The 19,573-nt window shown below is 40.1% G+C and overlaps 1 protein-coding gene across 2 annotated transcripts in view; it reads left to right on the top strand.

Annotated features, from left to right (window-relative positions):
* The window catches only part of ssbp4 (single stranded DNA binding protein 4), an 85,116-nt gene that overhangs the window by 8,413 nt on the left and 57,130 nt on the right, over positions 1-19,573 (top strand). For both annotated transcript variants that reach the window (XM_058072295.1, XM_058072296.1), the window contains exons 2-3: positions 4,985-5,057; positions 9,136-9,197. In XM_058072295.1, coding sequence (XP_057928278.1) covers positions 4,985-5,057; positions 9,136-9,197 — 135 coding nt within the window. The remainder of the gene's footprint in view (positions 1-4,984; positions 5,058-9,135; positions 9,198-19,573) is intronic.

Genomic DNA, 19,573 nt, shown 5'->3' with positions numbered 1-19,573 from the left:
ACAACTTATTCTTACAATACCTTTTCTGTCATAATTTATGACTTTATGACTTATTTATTACAAGTAATAATGAACTTTTTTTTAAGGTGTCTGTATTCTCCATCCAGCCATCCATTTTTTCCGTTCATCTGAGGTTGGGTTGCGGTGGCAGCACTATAAGCAGGGAACCTCAGATTCCCAAAATTGTAAAAGGTCATGTTCTGAGAAGGTCTTTTTTTTTTAATATCTGAATGTATTCTTGCATTTAAAAAATTGGAACATGGCCTTTTACAACTTTGTCGTTAATATCGCAACTTGTTTTTTTAAAGGATGCGTTATTCTTATACTATTATGAATATTGTTTGTAAAATTTACATTTTTATTTATGAAAACATTATTATAACATCATTATTATTACACATATTATTCTCATAATGTATGTTTTTCCTAATATTTACAACAACCAAAATGATTTTTTTCTCGTGATTTCTCCTCTGTTTACTTTTTTGTAGCATTTCAACTTTGGTATGGTAATTTTCTAACTTTTATTTTTGCAGGTATGGCTTTAATACTCTTTTGTGCTTACAGTATGTCTCCTTTAGTTGCAGTGGGAATCGTAACAAACATTTATGTCAATCTGATATCATCTTCCACCCTTCTTCCTGTAATATTGATGCTAACCAGACGAACAGAATGATGGGGCGTTTTGCAGGTGGTTTTGCTGACGAGCGACAGAAGCGTGCATGTTTACACCCTTATTGACACTGATTTGTTTTGACAAAGGGAGCGGTGTAACAAAGCCCAGCAAATATATAAACAGCGTGTGCGCTGGGAATAAAGCTTCAGTGAACGTGCTTGACTGTATCACAGCCTCCATGTCGCTCCGGCACCTTCAAGTGGTACAACCATACCGCTCTTATACCATCCTCATGAATATTTCATGCCCCGGAAATAATATTTTGAGTTTTTATGCGGCTACACTTGGCATGGAGTGTGCCGTATGACTGGAATTATGCATGCGACACATCTTTAGTCTTTTTTTTGCTGAAAGATAATACTGTCTCTGAAACAGAGGTGCTTAATCCCGCCGTTTCCGAGTACACCTCAGCTCACCCTGCTCCTGCTTGGCACTGCTGAATTATTGAAAGAAAGACACGAAAGTTAATTTGCAGACTGTCTGCGCTTTAGCTGCTAAGCATGGCTGAGATGCCCTTGTCTCTGGAGGCAAACTAAGGGAAAAAGGAGATACAGGATAGGGACAGCCTGGGGGCTAAATGTCATGTGTGGTACCAGCAGAAGAGAAGATTTCTTGATGTGGGGGCAAAGTAGTCATTTGGAGAAGGAAAGGAAACCAGGGCTCGAGTTAGCGATACAGTGTGAAGCTACACTGATTGGATTGTGGCTCTTGGAGTCTGGATCGAAACATTAGCATTACTGCTAGCCAGTGGAGTTGACCCACCTATTTATCTACCCACAATTCTCTGTTCTTCTCTCCAAGCTGTCATTGATTGGTTGTCAAGAACATGTTGTTAAAGGATAACCCAAGACAAAAAAAAAAAGGTTTGACCCACAATTCTATTGCCTTTTTAATGATGTTCTAACAGTAATAATTTTCCTAAGAGCCTGTTTATGAGCACCAAACAAGGAAAGCCTATCACCTCCCTTGCTTGTTTGCTTCTTTTCTAGGCATCCAAACACATCACTTTTGAAGTTGGTGCTTTTCATGATGGCATGAAGGAAAACCAACCTTCCCCATGGACATCATACCACGTCCAACCCATCTTTATGCCTTCCGTACATTTTTTTAAAAGCTTCGCTACACATTAAAAAAAACATCCTGGAGCTCTGACAACATCTTTTGGTCAGCTACAGCTGCAACTTTGAGTATTTCATTTTTCTTCTGATGTTGTTGTTGTTTAAAACGTGAGTGAGCGTATGTTAGGGGGGCTAACATTTTTGTCCTATGCCACACCTTATGATTGAAAATAGCTTTATTCTCAAAATAGTACAAATGATTCTGGTCATATAGGACATTTACCTTTTTCTCACATAATTTATTACATTCCACCTTAAAGAGTTCACACATTTTTCCATTTTTTATGCTGGATAGGTGCAGATTCTGGAAGAACTATAAAGATCTGTGTGCTGGTTATTGTGTTTAGCTGTTCTGTAGGAGTTCACAACTCAATACAAAGGGCCAAAAATTTAACATAATAGGTCCCCTTTAATTTGTATTTTTTTCCTGGAAGCACTACAACATCATTCTTGTAATTTGCTGATATGGCGTACTTTATATATATGTACTTTTATTTCCATTAGCCACTAAGGGAAGTTGGAGCCTGGTAAAATAAATTAATTCATTCATTTTCTACCGCTTTTTCCTCACGAGGGTCGCGGGGGTGCTGGAGCCTATCCCAGCTGTCTTCGGACGAGAGGCGGGGTACACCCTGGACTGGTCGCCAGCCAATCACAGGACACATATAGACAAACAACCATTCACACTCCCATTCATACGGACAATGAATGGACAATTTGGAGTCGCCAATTAACCTAGCATGTTTTAGGAATGTGGGAGGAAACCGGAGTACCCGGAGAAAACCCACGCATGCACGGGGAGAACATGCAAACTCCACACAGAAATGGCCGAGGGTGGAATTGAACCCTGGTCTCCTAGCTGTGAGGTCTGTGCGCTAACCACTAGACCGCCGTGCAGCCCGGTAAAATAAATAAATAAATAAATAAATAAATAAAATGCAGGGTTATTTATTCATTTGCTTCCTAAACTATTACAATTCGGGATTGGCTGCACAATGGCCTAGTGGTTAGCATGTTGGAGATATGGGCAATACGGGTTCAAATCTCTATGTGGAGTTTGCATACTTTCCTGGTGTGTGCATGGGATTTTCTCCGGGTACTCCAGCTTCCTTTCACATTTCCACATTGTTTGTCTATATGTGTCTAGAGCAGGGGTCGGCAACCTTTACTATCAAAAGAGCCATTTTACCCCCTCGCTCACTGAAGAAAAATAGAATGGAGCCGCGAAACATAATTTAACAGCAGAATATAGGGGCTGCATAGCGGTCGAGTGATTAGCGCGCAGACCTCACAGCTAGGAGACCCGAGTTCAATCCCACCCTCGGCTATCTCTGTGTGGAGTTTGCATGTTCTCCCCGTGCAAGAAATGTGTAGCAACATGCTCACATCCAGAGCAAATTGCGAGTCTCCCAAGATTTTGATTGACTGCCAGATTTGGAGGGAATTTTGGGGTATCAAAGTAGTTCAGAGGAGAAAAAGCGGAGTTGATCAAGTACTCTTGCTAGTATACGGTCTCACAGAAAGTCCCATTTTTTTCAAAAGTAATTACAAAGATGCATATTTTCCTCATTTGGGTGTTAAAACAAATATTTGAGCATTGCAAAGGGAGCCACAACAAAGAGGCTGAAGAGCCACATGCGGCTCTGGAGCCGTAGGTTGCTGACCCCTGGTCTAGAGTGTACCCTGCCTCTCACCCAAAGTCAGCTGGAATAGGCTCCAGCATACCCCGTTGACCCTGATGAGATTTAATCGGCATAGATAATGAACAAATTAATGCAGGCTTTGCTACATATCTTAAAAGCCATCAGACAGCTCCAGACGTGAGAGCTGAAACTATGATCGTTGTATTCTCCTTCAGTGAATAGGCTAACGTAGCATGATGTTGCTGTTGTAATGTTAGTGTGATGTTAGCACTGTAGTTCATATTGTGCTGATCACTTAGGTGAACCCTGGTCAGGCCTGCATTTCCAAGCCTGTGGCTTTTAGTGGACTCGGTTTATTAGAAGTGTGTTTCTTATGGCAGCTGATGAGACGGACCTGCAATATGTTCCTAGTCCTGTTCCTCTTCCTTCTGCTGTAGTCCTGTAGTCCTCCTCCATAATGTCTTCTGTGAATGTGTGACTTCACACCTTTCAGTCCACTCCAATTCTGTGCTGGCATTTAAGTTATTTGTCCATTTTTACAAACATACCGTCGTTATGTCTTTTTCTTGAGTACTTGACTCTGCTCTTCATGCCGCTCTCACATTGTTGTTGTTAGCAGCCTCTGTGCCTGAACAGCAGCGTTCCAGACTCCGCAGGGACATGGCCGAGTGCCACGGATGCTCTTTAGCTCTGAGCTGGAGAGCTTTACAGCGTCCATTTACAACCCGTCCTTTGTGTGTATGATCTTCATGCTGTCAAACCTTGTTGATGCCAGCACCCTACACTAGTTGTGTACATTACATTGCCCTTTTTTATATATTGGAACAATTTAAATAAACATTACTTCCATTCAAAGCATCTTCATGCACTCACAACACTTTTAGCATTTTAGTACGCAGAGTACAATTACTTTGCGGCCTGATCAAACAACGCAAACAAAGTACCAATACTATATATGAGTCAGTACTAACTTACTATATGGTGTTGTATATGGCACAATGCTGAGAATAGCATTATAATTTATCCCAAATTCATTAATTTCTATCATTTACCCTGAATTCATTCATTTAATATTGTTTTATGAATAACAGTGTCTGATATAATTTACACTGAATTAATTCATTTATTATTGTTAAATATATAATTTACCCTGAACTCTTACATTTCTTATTATTTAATGAAAAACACAGCGTCTGATATCATTTACTCTGACTTCATTCATTTATAATTGTTTATTAAGGCACTATCGGTGTTTAAGCACTTACTCATTTGCAATATTTATGTCAATTTCATCTCTTCTACAGTCTATTTCTCTACTCGGAGTACAATGTGATCATTCTTTTTACTCCTGTACATTTATTCCGTATAGTTATCCTCTCAAGGTATTCCTTATCATCATCATCAGATGTGGTAGGCATAAATAAGCTCTGCTTCTTCCTACTTGCTTTCGGACATGCTGAATTGTGCAAGTGATGTACTAACTTGGTTAACCTAAGCTGTTGCCATTGTTGTAAACTTACATGTCTTTTTTTGTCTGTATTTTGCAGGTTAGCTTTATACGTCTATGAGTATTTGCTGCATGTCGGCGCACAGAAATCAGCACAGACCTTCCTGTCTGAGGTAAGACATCCCTTTACATCTTACATAAGTCACAAAACAGTTTGTACATAAACAAGCAGACAGTGTCCGCTTGACTCCTTGTTAATTTGCGCTAATGTAAACATGGTGTCGGTTCAGCTCCTTGATATGATTACCCGCCCTTCATTATTACTCCTAATTTGTAATAAACGCTGCGTAATTGGATCACTTTTGACACGTTGTGAGCACGCGTTGTTGTTCACTTTGTGCTATGACATTTAAGACGCTAAGCCAGCCGTCCTCCCCCCGTCAAGTTAAATGGAATGTGCGCTATTTGAAACCATTCCAAGCAAAAGTAACCATTTGTCTGCTGGACTGATTAGAGTCTTATTAGATTTAAAACCTTTAATGTGTTGCATCCTCCTCCTTAATGGACGTTTCTCCTGCTAATGGTTCCACATCCAGCCCCCTAGTAGTGTAGCACCTTTCTTTTGCATCACTTTTTAAATGTGTGCCTTTTAAAAAGTGCTATTTAAATCATGGTTTACTGGCTAACTTACTTCTCCTACTGCCTTAATTTACCTTCATTTAATTCACTCCGCAATGCTTTATTACCTCAAGGGGAAACAAAGGACGAACAACATGGTTCGGCTTGGTAGTGACCTTGCGCCGATCGAAAGTATCTCGTAAAAGTGAGAACAACCCTCACATTTCATCCTGTCAATGAGCAAATTCTGTATTTTAGAGTAGTCAGTGTACAGCTTGTATGGCAGTATAGATTTGCTAGCCATTGAAAATGATTTATTGTCTAAATCATTTCGTCCTGCCTAGAGTCATGCACGGCATTGTCTGAGGCTGTATGAGTGCTGCTGGCTCTGCGGTTCATTGCGAGGAAACATGATTTCCAATAGGCCTGTCAAGATCTATAAGTTAAATTATATAAAAAAAACAAAAAAACTTGACCGACATGTCCATGAATGTGTGTTTTTTTTTCCTTGGCTCTCTTTAGCACAGACTGGATGACAAGAGGGTTCATCTGTCTATGCGCGCTGGTGCGACAGTGAATGGAGAGAGTGAACCCTCCTCTCATATTCGTCCGTGTCTCAGTATGTTAAAGCAAAGCTAATATGAGTGTGTGTCTAGAAGCAAGTTGGCTTTGTGAGCAAGCATACGCAAACATGAATGAAAGCACAAAAAATGTTTTTTAAGGAGAATGCCACATCCCCAGTGTGGTCATATTTCGGATTTAAACAGAATGAACACCGATAAACTGATATGGTGCAAACTTGTTTGCACACCTTAAACACAACCATCCTGTACAATTTTCCCAACTGCAAAAAAAAAATAAAATACTGGAGGAGCAGCAGAGCCTTCGTCCCGGCAATCACCAATTGCTGAGGTGTTTGGTCGGCAAAGGATATAAGAGTGCAAAATGGTGCAGAGTCAGTTTTGTTCGCTATACTGTATGTTAACCCTTCCGTTTAGGAATAGTACCCAGTGTTCATTATTTATTCAAGTATAGTTTTGTTTGGTCTCAAAAAATTTTGTCAATAAAATTAATTATTGAGAATAATTAGTCAGACAATTATCATCCAGCAAAATTTGGTATGGTAACATGCCTACTAAATACCAACATGTAATAGGTGGCATCCTGAGGTCAAATTTAGGCCGCATGGCAGTTGTCTTGATGACAAGCGCCATGATGAGGAAGCTGAAGGTGAAGGTACCCTAGTGGCCAAGTATGTCTCCTCCAGATCTGAACCCTACTGAGCACCTGTTGGGCATCCTCAAGCGGATGGCAGGAAGGTGAGGGAGTGCAAGGTGTCAAACATCCACCGGTAATGTCATCCTAGAGGAGTGGAAGAGGATTCCAGTAACAACCTGTACAACTCTTGTGAATTCCATGCCCAAGAGGATTAAGGCAGTACTAGATAACAATGGTGTTCACACTAAATATTCACACTTTGGGCATGGTCACTTTACACTAGGCTTGCTGACATTTGTCAGATACTACTGTATGTATTTCTTTTCAAAATGTTGTGCTGTGTTGCTGTTCTGTGTGAACAGGACCAACATGGAATATGGAGTGGTAGTTGAGCCGGTAATTTTCAGGCTTTGTTGGTAGTATCAGATGCGGGATGACAGCTGTGTGAAAGGGAATAGTGCAAAGCTGGAGCAGGGTTGTAAACTGTAACACTCCAGACCCACTTCACCTTATCTGTTGCACCGGAACTGAAACTGTCTACACATTTACAGCAATGTTCTGTGTGAAATGCAAAAAATATTGTGGGATCTTCTGTTGCTGCTCTGCAGGGTCTCTTGTTGAAAGAGGCTGTTAAATGAGTTTGTAGTGCAGCTGCTAGGCTTGTCACCAAAGCAAATTTTGTTGGATGATAATTGTCGTAGTAATTATTGACAATAAACAATATTATTTTGAGACCATTTTTTCATTAATGTAATGATCGTATATGGCATAATGATGCAAGTACACTGTATCAAAAGCAATAAAGTTTAATTTCTCAAGAGAATTAACACTGTCAATGGAATGTCAACAACTTTTAAATAAAAATAAATTAAAAAACATAATAAAATATACAAACAAAAAAAAACCCCAGTTAAAATAAAATAAATAAATAAATAAAAAAACACAATCATAATATTTCTCATTAGGAATCAGTGTCACTTTTGTTATGGTCTGACTATTTTTAAAAAAGCAGGAGACGTAACCCGGAAACACTGTGTCAATACAGGTGTTATGCTAATTTGCATACACACGTCCTTACTTCACTTTTTCCAACATTGTGCATGTAATATGCTGTTTACGTTTAACGTGGTGTAACGTTTTAGATGCAGAATTTGTTGAGTTTTGTATTATTTATTTGTCTTTCGCACAAACTTTTTCATGTCACAAAATGGGCTGAAATTGACATCAAGTATTCAACACTGTTTCCTCCGCACGGTAGCCGAGTGCTTTGCGTATTGGCCACACAGTCAGGAGATCTGGGTTTCGAATCTCCGCTTGGACATCTTTGTGTGGAGTTTGCATGATCTACCCTTGCGTGCGTGGGTTTTCTCCGGGTACTCCGGCTTCAATTAATCGAGGCTGGCAATATTTTCAAGTTCGTTTTTATTTGGTTTGGTTAATTACTTTATTGGTTATTGGGACAGGACAGATGTTTGCATTAACATGTATGCAGATTAATTTAAGGCTTATTTATCCGATTAATTGATGAATAGCTACAGTATATGCAATGCAATGAAATTGCAAGTGAAAAAAGTGAAAAACAACACTTTGGATGCTGCCATTTTAATTTTTACTTCAACGGTTGAACCCTACGGACCTCTTACAGGGTCAAGCAGGGGTAGTGCAAAAACTGTATGTAAAAAGACCTACACCTTCAAGAACTAGAGGTACTAAAAGTCATCACATTTTGTTCTGCCACTGTGTGTATCTCCCTGCCTGCCTTCATAGCTTTTATTCCCTCTCTCCCACACACATAGATGAGATGTTTAAAAATGATTAGGGACCTTGCAGCTAGACTTGAAGGCACGCTCAGTTGCCCAGTGCACGTCTAATGAGAGCACTATTACCTGGATTCTCAATTAACCTCTGGTCCTTCCTCCTTGGTGAGGTGCTCACGCTTATAGTACGTGCACACTCTCAGCTCAATGTGGGATTAAGAGCACACATACCGTATGACACTGAAGAAACTCGGTGCATGTTCCTTTCTAGCGATCTACCAGTCACAGTTCATTCAGAAATTATTGTTCAAAAGCAATGCCTGTAGAGACGTATTGATTCTGTAGGTGAAACGTTCATGTTCCTCTGTATTCTGCTTGGCACCATTCTCAAATAACCGTCCGACTCACAGGGACTGTTGCTTGATGTCAAAGCCTCATGATTTTTGTGTTGCCTAAGGAAGCTGGGTCAAAGATCCCACTGATAATTGTTGGCGCCGCACAAAGCTCATCTTGCCATAAAAGAAGCATTGAAAGCACCAACAAGAACATGGTATTATTGCTCAATTTGGAGCTGGGTTTTTGACAGAAACGGGTACCAAAAATAGTGAAAAATGAAGTAATACGCCCTTCTTCTCTTCTGCTCTTGTCTTCCTCTCAGATACGATGGGAGAAGAACATCACGCTCGGGGAACCTCCGGGATTTTTACACTCGTGGTGGTGGTATGTATATGCTATCCTATCAAACTACTGTATGTCAACACAGAAAACCCCACACACAGCAGATCACGTTACTGTGAGTAAGAGTGCTCGTGATGAGCTGGAGGAATGCACAGAGGTGGTGGTGTAGGGAGGAGTTGGAGGAGGACAGTAATTGCAGGGAATGCTAAGTGCATCATCTCACATATGTTTAAGTGCTCCTTGCATCCCTGCAATTCACCGGTGAGCTCACTTCCTCTTCCTCTTTTATTTCCCAAACAGTTTCTTTACTAAGTGCACATTCAACACATAGCTCGACTCAGCACTGGCCAAGGAACGATAGCTAATTCTTGCCATTCTAAAGATGCCAGAGCATGAAGCTTGTGTCGTTGGACGAGTGATTCAGTCGTTCTTAGCTTCTTTAAACAAGTGAGTGCCGAGGGAGGACACTCTTCACATTTCAACAACCATATTTATGACAGAATGTCTTCTCAAGGGACAATATTCGTTCATTCATTCATTCATTTTCTACCGCTTATCCTCACGAGGGTTATTAAAAATAAACGTGGACATGCTTTAGAATAGTCAGTGTACAACTTGAATAGCAGTACAGATTTACTAGCCACTGAAAAAAAACTCAAAACACAGCCATTATTGGCGAAAGAGCTTGCAACCCAAGTGAGTAGCAAAGTAGTAGAATTCAAATTATGAATGTAGTATTTTACATTGGTCACTAGGTGTCAGTAATTGTTCTGTGAGACAAGCACCAGACTTGATCAGTGAAGGTTTCAATTATCTCACAAAAGCACAATTATATATATTTATATAATAAACATAATAACAACACAAGCTACTGTTATAGCCATAACTCATGAGAAACTAAAACTCATGACTTTAAACCCTCAGCGTTACTTCCTGTCCGCCACCCATTTTGATCCCATGCATGCACCGGAACTCCGATTATATCTACTCTAATGGCTAATACCAGGGTAAAGGTGGACTATAATCATGTTTAAAAAGTATTATATGTAAACATGTTTCTATGCCATAAGATACAAAATTCAATTTATGAGAAAGAAATCAATTATCACCACGATAAACAAAGGATGACTGGAATACTTCCTTGCCCCATTACAATGAATACCAAATGTCAACAATTCTGAAGGAAATATGCTTTAATCACAGGAAGCTAAATAACTAGTTATTGAGACTTGTGGTTGCTCACTCTCAGGAAAACACTGCTCCTAATGTTTTGGTGGAGGATTGCAAATCATGTGCTCAGCCTCTGCCGAAGAGCTCTGACAAGACAAATATGCCACCAGAAGGGTGGATGTTGTGACTACGCTGTAGTGCAATAAACATGCGGCTTAATTCATTCATTCATCCTCTTGTGTGTTGTGTCAGTGTGGAGCTTCTTGACATGATGGTCTTCTCGCAATTGGACAGTGCTGCTGATGAATAAAAGTGTGCTGTGGCTGTATGGATGTGTCAGGGATCTACGAGAGTGTGTTTGTGCGTGTGTGTGTGGATAGGAGGCTGATGATTAGCCGGTGGTGTGTAGCTGAGGGGCGTTTGTCTGGGCAGCACGTGGACGCACTTCGAGTAGGGGGTAGACAACCAAGTAAGGTGAAAGGGGGTGGGTGTCAAAGTCCTCTGTCCACCCATTGGACACCACCCCCCACACTCGCTCCCAAAACAAAAGCTCCAGATGGTAGCAAAGCCACCAACCTTCCTCCATCCCTCACCCCTTCCCCTCCTCCTCCTCCTGCAACCTTTGTCTGGAGGCCTGTCCTTTTGTTTACAGCCCCCCCACTCGCCCCGATGGATTAACTCTTTTTGCATTTCAGGCTCTTTTGTGTTAAACAGCCAAATCTAAGACCCCGACCCCACTGTCACCCCCCAGCACCATTTTCGTTGCACCTCGCTAGGTTGTTCTTCTCTGCACCACCTTTGTGAATGTCCTGTAGGACAGCACAGAGAGAAGATGGAGGGGGTGTTTTTTTTTTTTTTTTAAAGAATAAGACCATAGTAGGAAAGGGGTGGTGGTGGGGTGTTGTGGCGACTGAAGCTTTTGGTGGTGGTGGGGGTCACTCATCCACATCTGTTGTTATGGGTAGAGGGATAAAGAAAAGCCTCCACGAGGGCTGCAGGTGTTGATTGTGTCATTAGCTCCTTCTCTATTGGCCCGTGCTCGTTGTCTCCTCCTTATCCCTAAAATCGATGGCTTTAACCAGTTTTCACTGGATGCCCGTTGAATTCTAAAACCACACACACACACAGAATAATCCTATGGCAGCACGGGATTCTGTAAGTGCCATCACTCTCCTGTAATTTTGGTATGTATTGGTGGGAAAACAGGCGTCATTCACACTTAAATGTCACAAAAGAAGTTAGTATTTAGCATGTCATGTTGTTGTAATAAGCGTGACAGGCTAACTGGTTGCCTTGGTGAAAGGGGATTGGATGTCATTGTCACTAACAACAAAATAACCCACAAAATTAGTATCAAGAAATGAACAAGTGGTCAATGGCTATTGGTCTCTAATATTAGCCCTTGCAAAGTTGTTTTCCTTGTTGGCAGCCATGATTTTTCAATGAATTATTCTCAAATTTTACATACGTGTGCTTATCAGTCCCCTAAAGGTGTGCACCAAATTATTTTTTGGAAATGTTTGCCCATCCTTCACAATCCTAATGTGAAAATGAGCATATTTATTTCCCTTTTCTGTGCATTCTAGCGCGAGAAAACAAGTTAATATGAGCTCACTGGCAACGGGCGTCATGGGAAATACGTATCTATTTTGATGCTAAATCCCTCAAAAAACGCCAACAGTGCCCATTTATATACCCGATTGTATATTAACCAAGCTACAGTGATATTGTTATTGTAGCGGGTTACATGAGAAACTATTTTTATCTCACGGACTAACACAATTTGTCACTAGTCGGTAGACGCAACGTCATTCACAGCAGGAAGAGAGGATACCTTGCTCTCAATTTTGCTACAAATACTTCACAAGATGCTTTTTCCTGAGGATTGGAGCACACATATTGTGCTGGAAGACAGCCATCCCAACGAGAGTGGACATCGTAAGTGTTGTCGCCACTGTTGTTGTTGACAGAACTAGCATAAGTATGCGTATCAATGCGCCATAATATGGCAAGATACTCCAACTATTACATGTTATCATTAGTGTACATGTTAATGCATGATCATAGCATGTATATCAAACGATGCAACGTTGTTAGAGGGTATAATCGTCAAAATGTGTGTATCCCAATGACAGCATTGTAAGCTAGCTCATATTAACTTGTTTTCTCGTGTTATAATGCACAGAAAAGGGAAAGAAATTTGTGTTCATGTTTCACATTAGGATTGTGAATGATGTGTCAAATTCCAAAAAAAAGTGCAGTTCCCCTTTATTAACAGCACAGCTATGTGGTGTATTGTCTGAAAAACAATAGCACAAACAACAAAGTCAGGAAGCACGTTTTGACAAATTGTCACCCTTTTGTGTGCGGGAGTTGACGAGTAGAACATTTAGCTTACCCAAACAAATATATTCAATCATGTGAAAAAAATGAACTCTTTTCCTTGTATTTAAAGTATTTTAAGATACAGATTTCTATTGCAGAAGTACTTTTTTGTGTGTCTTCTTAGAGCAAAATTAAGCCGTTATTATTCCGCCACCCCCTGTACAGATGTGAAGGATTAACAGAATGCTAAGATAGCACTGACATGACATCTGCATGGAACACATGGACTGCACGTGCGACTCGCTGAGCATCCCATTTATTCTGATTATCTGTCAACATGGACACAAGAAGTTGTCTTCTGCTTTAGTGATGTCATGAACAGAAAGTAGCCATGTTTGTATGTTAAAATGAGTCTGGAATCACGCAAAACGGCTTATTTGTTAGCTGCTAGCTAGCTTCTAGCTAAAGCGGCAGAGACAGGATTATGGCTCAGACCTGCCAAGCTGAGCGTCTGGCTTTGTTTACGTGCCTTATTATAGCGAAAAAGCCCATTGTAACCACTGGCTTTGTCGGGGCCCAGTTAATTGCAAATAATTATCGTGATGGCATTTAATTTCAGTAATTGTCTTCTTCTGGACGTCTGGACTGGTTAATCCTTTCCGGCTCTGTTCGGGATTCAACATCAGGGTTCAGTTTTAACACCAGCGCATGTTATTTATGGTTTCAATAAAGACATTAACTAATATAAAAAGTAAAATAAATCTAATTACATAACAATAAATATATTCAATTGAATGAAATAATAAAAAAAATAAGACATGAACCAAAAATAAAAACATGTTTGAATAACCTCAAGATAAATTTGAAGTCTCTCCTGCTTGGTCATGAAGAAAGAGAAGAAAATTCCCCAAATAACAACGCTTACCACCCTCAATACCAACACGGGCTCCCGGAGATTGGATCATTAGATTGGAATGATGAGATAATTGGATAGAACATGTCACGTTACAAAGAATGATGTCTTGTAGATAGCTGATGTTAATTATTCATAAATGTTGATGTAACAGATAACCAGTTACAGATAATAAAAAGTGACTGCAGCATGTTCGTTTCGCTTGGAATGTTGTGCCACTGGTGGCTGTTTGTAACCAATAGTGCAGATGTGTGCAAAGTGCAGCCCGGGGGCCATTTTTGGCAACAGAAAAAAATGAAAAGAACAGCACTTTTACGATAATAAAGTTGAAATACTAAAGTCATAATGTTAATATAAAAAATTGTAAGGTTATGACAAGAAAAATGTACATGCATAACATTGTAATGTTATGAGGGGAAATATTAGTAACAACAAAAATAATATAGCTGCAATCTTTGGAAAATTCGGTTGGTAAAAGTTGTGATATAACATAATAAAGTCAAAATATTAAAAATGACAAGAAGATATATTTGTAAAAAATAAATATTTGAAAAACAACTGTAAAAATTGAAGAATGAGCCGTGGGGAAAACGTAACGATACACTTTGTCACCCAAAGCTGAGATGCTGGCAGTTTTTTCTTTAAATATATATATGTATAACTTCTTAGCATATCTACTAGGGTTGCTTAACAAACTGTAAAATATCAAATATTTTTTCATTTTAATGTATGTGGCCCTTGCAGCGAGAGGTTTGACCACCCCTGCAACAGTGAAAGAATATTGTCCTATGCAGCGGAATGGAGATGCAATAAATTATCGATTTATGGATAACCCAGTTAATCAGCAACTATTTTGGATAGTGACAAGTGAATGTATTTAAAGAGATCTTGCGACAAGGGAGTGATTCAATATTAATAAATGCAATATTTTTGTAGTTGGCTTTTCTAAATGTTTTTTTAACCATATTAGAGCCCCATATACATGAAATAACACCCCTGTAGTCGCCTTTACACTTGTAATATGTTTTGTTTACACTACATTGCGCGACACTGATGCGCAGACTAAGAGATCACCGTAGGGACATATACCAAGCTACGGCGCTAACTAGCTAGCTTCTAATAGAGTGATGATGAAGAACAAAATAAAAGTCAAAAAGGTACGTCCTCCACATGAAATGGGAGAACGCTTTTTCACTCTGACATGCCACACACTGTTGTATCTACAGTACTTTAATGTTTCGTCAATGTTATAGTACTTCCAAATACTTCATTTTCGAAAAACCATGATAGAGCGATGTTCGACCTGTGATTTAGCGAGGGACAACCATATATAGGCAACACTTGTCAATGTGTATTTGCAATCATACCTACATTCGGTGTTCCCAGCATCACTGAATGGCAGCTGTGTGGTCCGAGCAGTCCAAACACAAGCTGGAGTCATTCTGCACTTGATCAAACATACTTAAGACACGCAATGATTTTTGATCTGACTTAAGACTTCTACCGCTTTTTCCTCACGAGGCTCGCGGAGCCTATCCCAGCTGTCTTTGGGCGAGAGGCGGGGTACACCCTGGACTGGTCGCCAGCCAATCACAGGGCATATACAGACAAACAACCATTCACACTCACATTTATACCTATGGACAATTTGGAGTCGCCACTTAAGCTAGCATGTTTTTGGAATGTGGGAGGAAACCGGAGTACCCCGAGAAAACCCACGCATGCACGGGGAGAACATGCAAACTCACTATCTAGTATCTACTTCACAAATTCACTACTCCCTGAATCGGCACTTAAAGCATCATGGTAACCATAGTTCTTTTGGCCGGATCATTATTTAATCCGCAGAGTTCAAATCGTGTGAAAAAAGTAGCTGTTCATAGTCCGTAATTTACAGCATATCAGTGTATAATAAGTCATGATTTCTACAAAGTGACGCCATGTTAGTTTAGACGCTCAGGTCATCTGTTCAAATTATAATATATTTCAGACTTTGGAGGCCAGGAGATGTTGCCCTTAAATCCCCTTCCTCCTTTGTCCCCCTCCCATATGGATATACCTGCTTGTGTGTCTTTTTTGGTAACAAACTCGTCCCGTTTCATTTCCCCGAAAGCTGATTGGATTTGCGATGGTCGCGCCTTCCCTCGCCGTGCCGCGCCTCGTCTCCGGCAGAGCAGCAATCTCTTTAACACCGACGGAGAGATATGATAATGTATACTGGCTTTATTGTCAAGTGACAGAGAGGAGGCACAACCCCTGATGCACACATCTGCCACACAAACACACACTCACAGACACACACAAATGCACGCCGTATGTGCTCGTCAAACTCTTTGTCTAGAGGGCACCCTTGTGCTGGCAGAATGCCTGTGGGCACCGTCTTTGAATCTTTAAATACTCGAACAACGCTTCTTCTAGTGTAGCTCACACTGTCAGAAGTCTCAGAGGTTGCTGGTTTAGACGGAAGTGTATTGTTTAGACTTTTTATTTCTTCATCTGTGATATGCCAGCCTTTTTGTTTCAGATATATAACATGTCATCATAATGGTGAATCAAGAACAACTAATTTGTGTGTTTTCCATTTCAAAAGCTGTTTTTCCGTACCAAATAATGGAAATAGAATACAAACCGAAGTCTTTACTTTGATGCACCTCCCGCCAATTACTATTTAATAGTGCAATCTTAGCTAATAGAAACAACTGAAAATACTCCAAATAATCCACAAAGTCAAAGCCCACACTGCGTGGCTCACTTACACTGCAATGCATGTACGTGTCATATATTTACCAGTTATTCGCCAATTATTAATGATAATGGTAAAAATAACATTGTAGAAATAAACACAAAGTCAAACTGCATGGTACGCTAGCGACCCCACACACGGGCACATGCATGCATCCCATAATTAATAAGATAACCCACCAGTTATTAAAGGTAACCTCCATCTTACACAATAGTAGGTAATAAACAGAAAACCTGGAAATCATCTCCCAAATAAATTGCCCCCCCACCCAACCCATTAAATTAGTATGGAAAAGAAGTAAGACCAGCCGAACTTAACAGCGACTTCATCTCATCTAATGTAATAATTAAGGCTCCCCGTTTAGAGTAAGACCTCTGTGGCCCCTGGAGCAGTGGGATTGGTGCAAATGAACAAATATCATCACGGCTGATTGGCCACTAAGTAACATCATCGCAGCTGATTGGTCAATACCGCAGGTTGTAAGGGCAGACCAGGTGGGACATGAAGTGACCTTTCCTGCTTTTGCGTGCAGGCAGGTGTGGAAGACTATATCTTTGTAGTGTTGCATTTATCCCCAACGGTCCATTTTTAACATTTAGCAGGGAAATGGAGGTTGACTGAGTCTGTATTATATATAATTGAGTTACATCTGGGAGGATTTATATTAAGTTTTTTTTTTTCAAGGTTTAGGGTTTTTCTTCGAGATTTTGGGTACTTATACTGATACTTGGCCTCAGAATTGGCCATCCATTTTCTACCGCTTATCCTCATGAGGGTCGCGGGCGTGCTGGAGCCTATCCCAGCTGTCTTCAGGCAAGAGGCGGGGTACACCCTGGACTGGTCGCCAGCCAATCACAGGAGAATCACATATAGACAAACAACCATTCACACTCACATTCATACCTATGGACAATTTGGAGTCACCAATTAACCTAGCATGTTTTTGGAATGTGGGAGGAAACCGGAGTACCCGGAGAAAACCCACACACGCACAGGAAGTACATGCAAACTCCACACAGAGATACCCCGAGGGGGGGAATCGAACACAGGTCCCCTAGCTGTGTGGCCTGTGACTCAATAAATGTATCACATATAAGTAGTTGTGACTTAGCTTTTTTTGTGATCATTTAGTCCAAATTATTAAATTTCACATCATAGAAACTAAAAATAATGAAAATTAAAAATCAATCAAATAAAAGGTGTATTTGTAAATTTGTTTTACTTGACTTGAAATAGAACATTATAGACATTCAAACAGTAAGATGACAAATTGTTCGATGTCGGTATTAGATTAACTTTGATCACAGTTTATAAAATGAAATGAAATCCAAGCCCTTCTTATCCCCTCCGTGTACAAAAACGCTTTGCTGGAATTGTTTATTTTCTGCTTGATATCTTTGACAATTGCCATTTTATTAAGTGACTGATACAATATCTCTTTAAACACATTATCTTTTACTTCAGCTTGTGTTCGTGGTTGGTGTGAAGGAAACATGGAACTCTTGATTGCACTCAAGCTTTTGATGAATAAGAACTTAAGAATGCATAAGATGATATTGACATGAGCGTCCCAGTGCGGCTGATGATGGTCTTGTGTTTTGTGCTGCTATTATTAAACTCTGCTTTTATCTGCACGTAACAAAAAGGTGCACTGTAAGCGTGATCCTGTCCCACTTTGTTTGGTTGTCTGCTGCTGTTTTTGTCAAAGTGACACACAAAGCAGAACAAAAACTAACAAAGCCTTGATGACACACACTTTGTACCATTAAAAATAATAATAAATAAATAAAAAGTTCTTAATATCACATTTGTTTGCATGCAAACTAAGACTGTGTTCACGTTCTGGTCCAGACTGAAAATTAAAAAAGGCCACTTTTATCTTGGCAGGGCTATTAGCGTTTTGCCATGCTATTTATTGTGCATTTCCTGCTCATATGGTTCTTTTCGTCAAATGTGAATGCGTTCATCCGAACCCTGGTGTGCTCCAAACAGGTGGCCCAAGACCTCTTGAGAGACAGGTCTCAGTCCGCTTGGATAACTCTGGTGTGGTTTTATTCACTTGAGCTCGAATATTAACTCTACAATGACTCTACAACACATGGAGTTATGTTAAAATGACATACGGAATACAGAAATGAGAAATATGTAAAGGCTCTGTCAATCTGTGATGTTTAATAATTTAGTCTGCGTCTGTCTAAATCAGGGGTGCTCACACTTTTTCAGCATGCGAGCTACTTTTAAAATGACCGAGTCAAAATGATCTACCCACTACAAAAATGCAAAACATCTATTTATTTTCAAATGTATTGAGGATTATTTGTACGTACAATGTATGTTGATGTACCTTACATTACCAAATGAGCCAATATTGTAAAACACACATAATTAACTATTAAAATTTTTTGTAATTACCTGAGTTTACTTTGATGACTTGCACTGAATTGAACCAGCCAGGGATGCATAGTCCGGACAGTAGCTGCTGATAGCCAGCCTCAAGCACACTTCCAAATGTTTATCAGTCATGGATAATATCCGTATCATAATATCCGTATAATATTCCATATCCGTATGGAAGTGATGTGTTTTTTGCCTTTTTACTTGGTCCAGTTTTTGCCTTTTTACTTGGTCCAGCTCCTTCACTCATTTTAGTGACCATAAACTTTAGCGAGGGCTTAAAATCTCGCAATTCGCCGACTAGCTTAGCACTTTGCATCATTGTTTACGCATGAGCGGTGACCTAAAGGTCAAAATTCAGTTGTCATCTGACTGGTTGTCCTGTATGTCAATCAAGTAACGGGGATGGATGATAGGCTGACATCGTAAGTTCTGCTGCACTTAGAGACGTTGTTTGATTTGATTGGTCACCCGAAGGCAACATTCAGTTGTCATCTGAATGGCTGCCCTGTATATCAATCAAGTGACTGCATTGATGCTGGGATATTTTTTTAATGTCACGCCGCGATCGACCAGCGATCGACCAGTACCACCTCCGCGATCGACCGGTAGCTCGCGATCGACTTAATGAGCACCCCTGGTCTAAATATTTATGTCAGATGGTGGCAAATTCACATCTTGGCCATGGACGGTAGACAGAACAGAATGTATAATGTCTCAATATATCTACATCTGATAAAGTATGAGTAACGTCTTCAGCTTGCCGCACATCAAACGCCTGAGTAATGGCTGGTCTAGGAAGTCACAAAAACTTGCTCTTTTGTTTACCTTTTTATGACGTCATCCTTGCGCTTCACTCTCCAGGCATGACTC

This window comes from Doryrhamphus excisus, chromosome 5 (genome assembly GCF_030265055.1).
Source record: "Doryrhamphus excisus isolate RoL2022-K1 chromosome 5, RoL_Dexc_1.0, whole genome shotgun sequence".
Lineage (NCBI taxonomy): Eukaryota > Metazoa > Chordata > Actinopteri > Syngnathiformes > Syngnathidae > Doryrhamphus > Doryrhamphus excisus.
The sequence above is the reverse complement of the archived record's forward strand: the minus strand, read 5'-3'. Positions and strand labels throughout refer to the sequence as shown.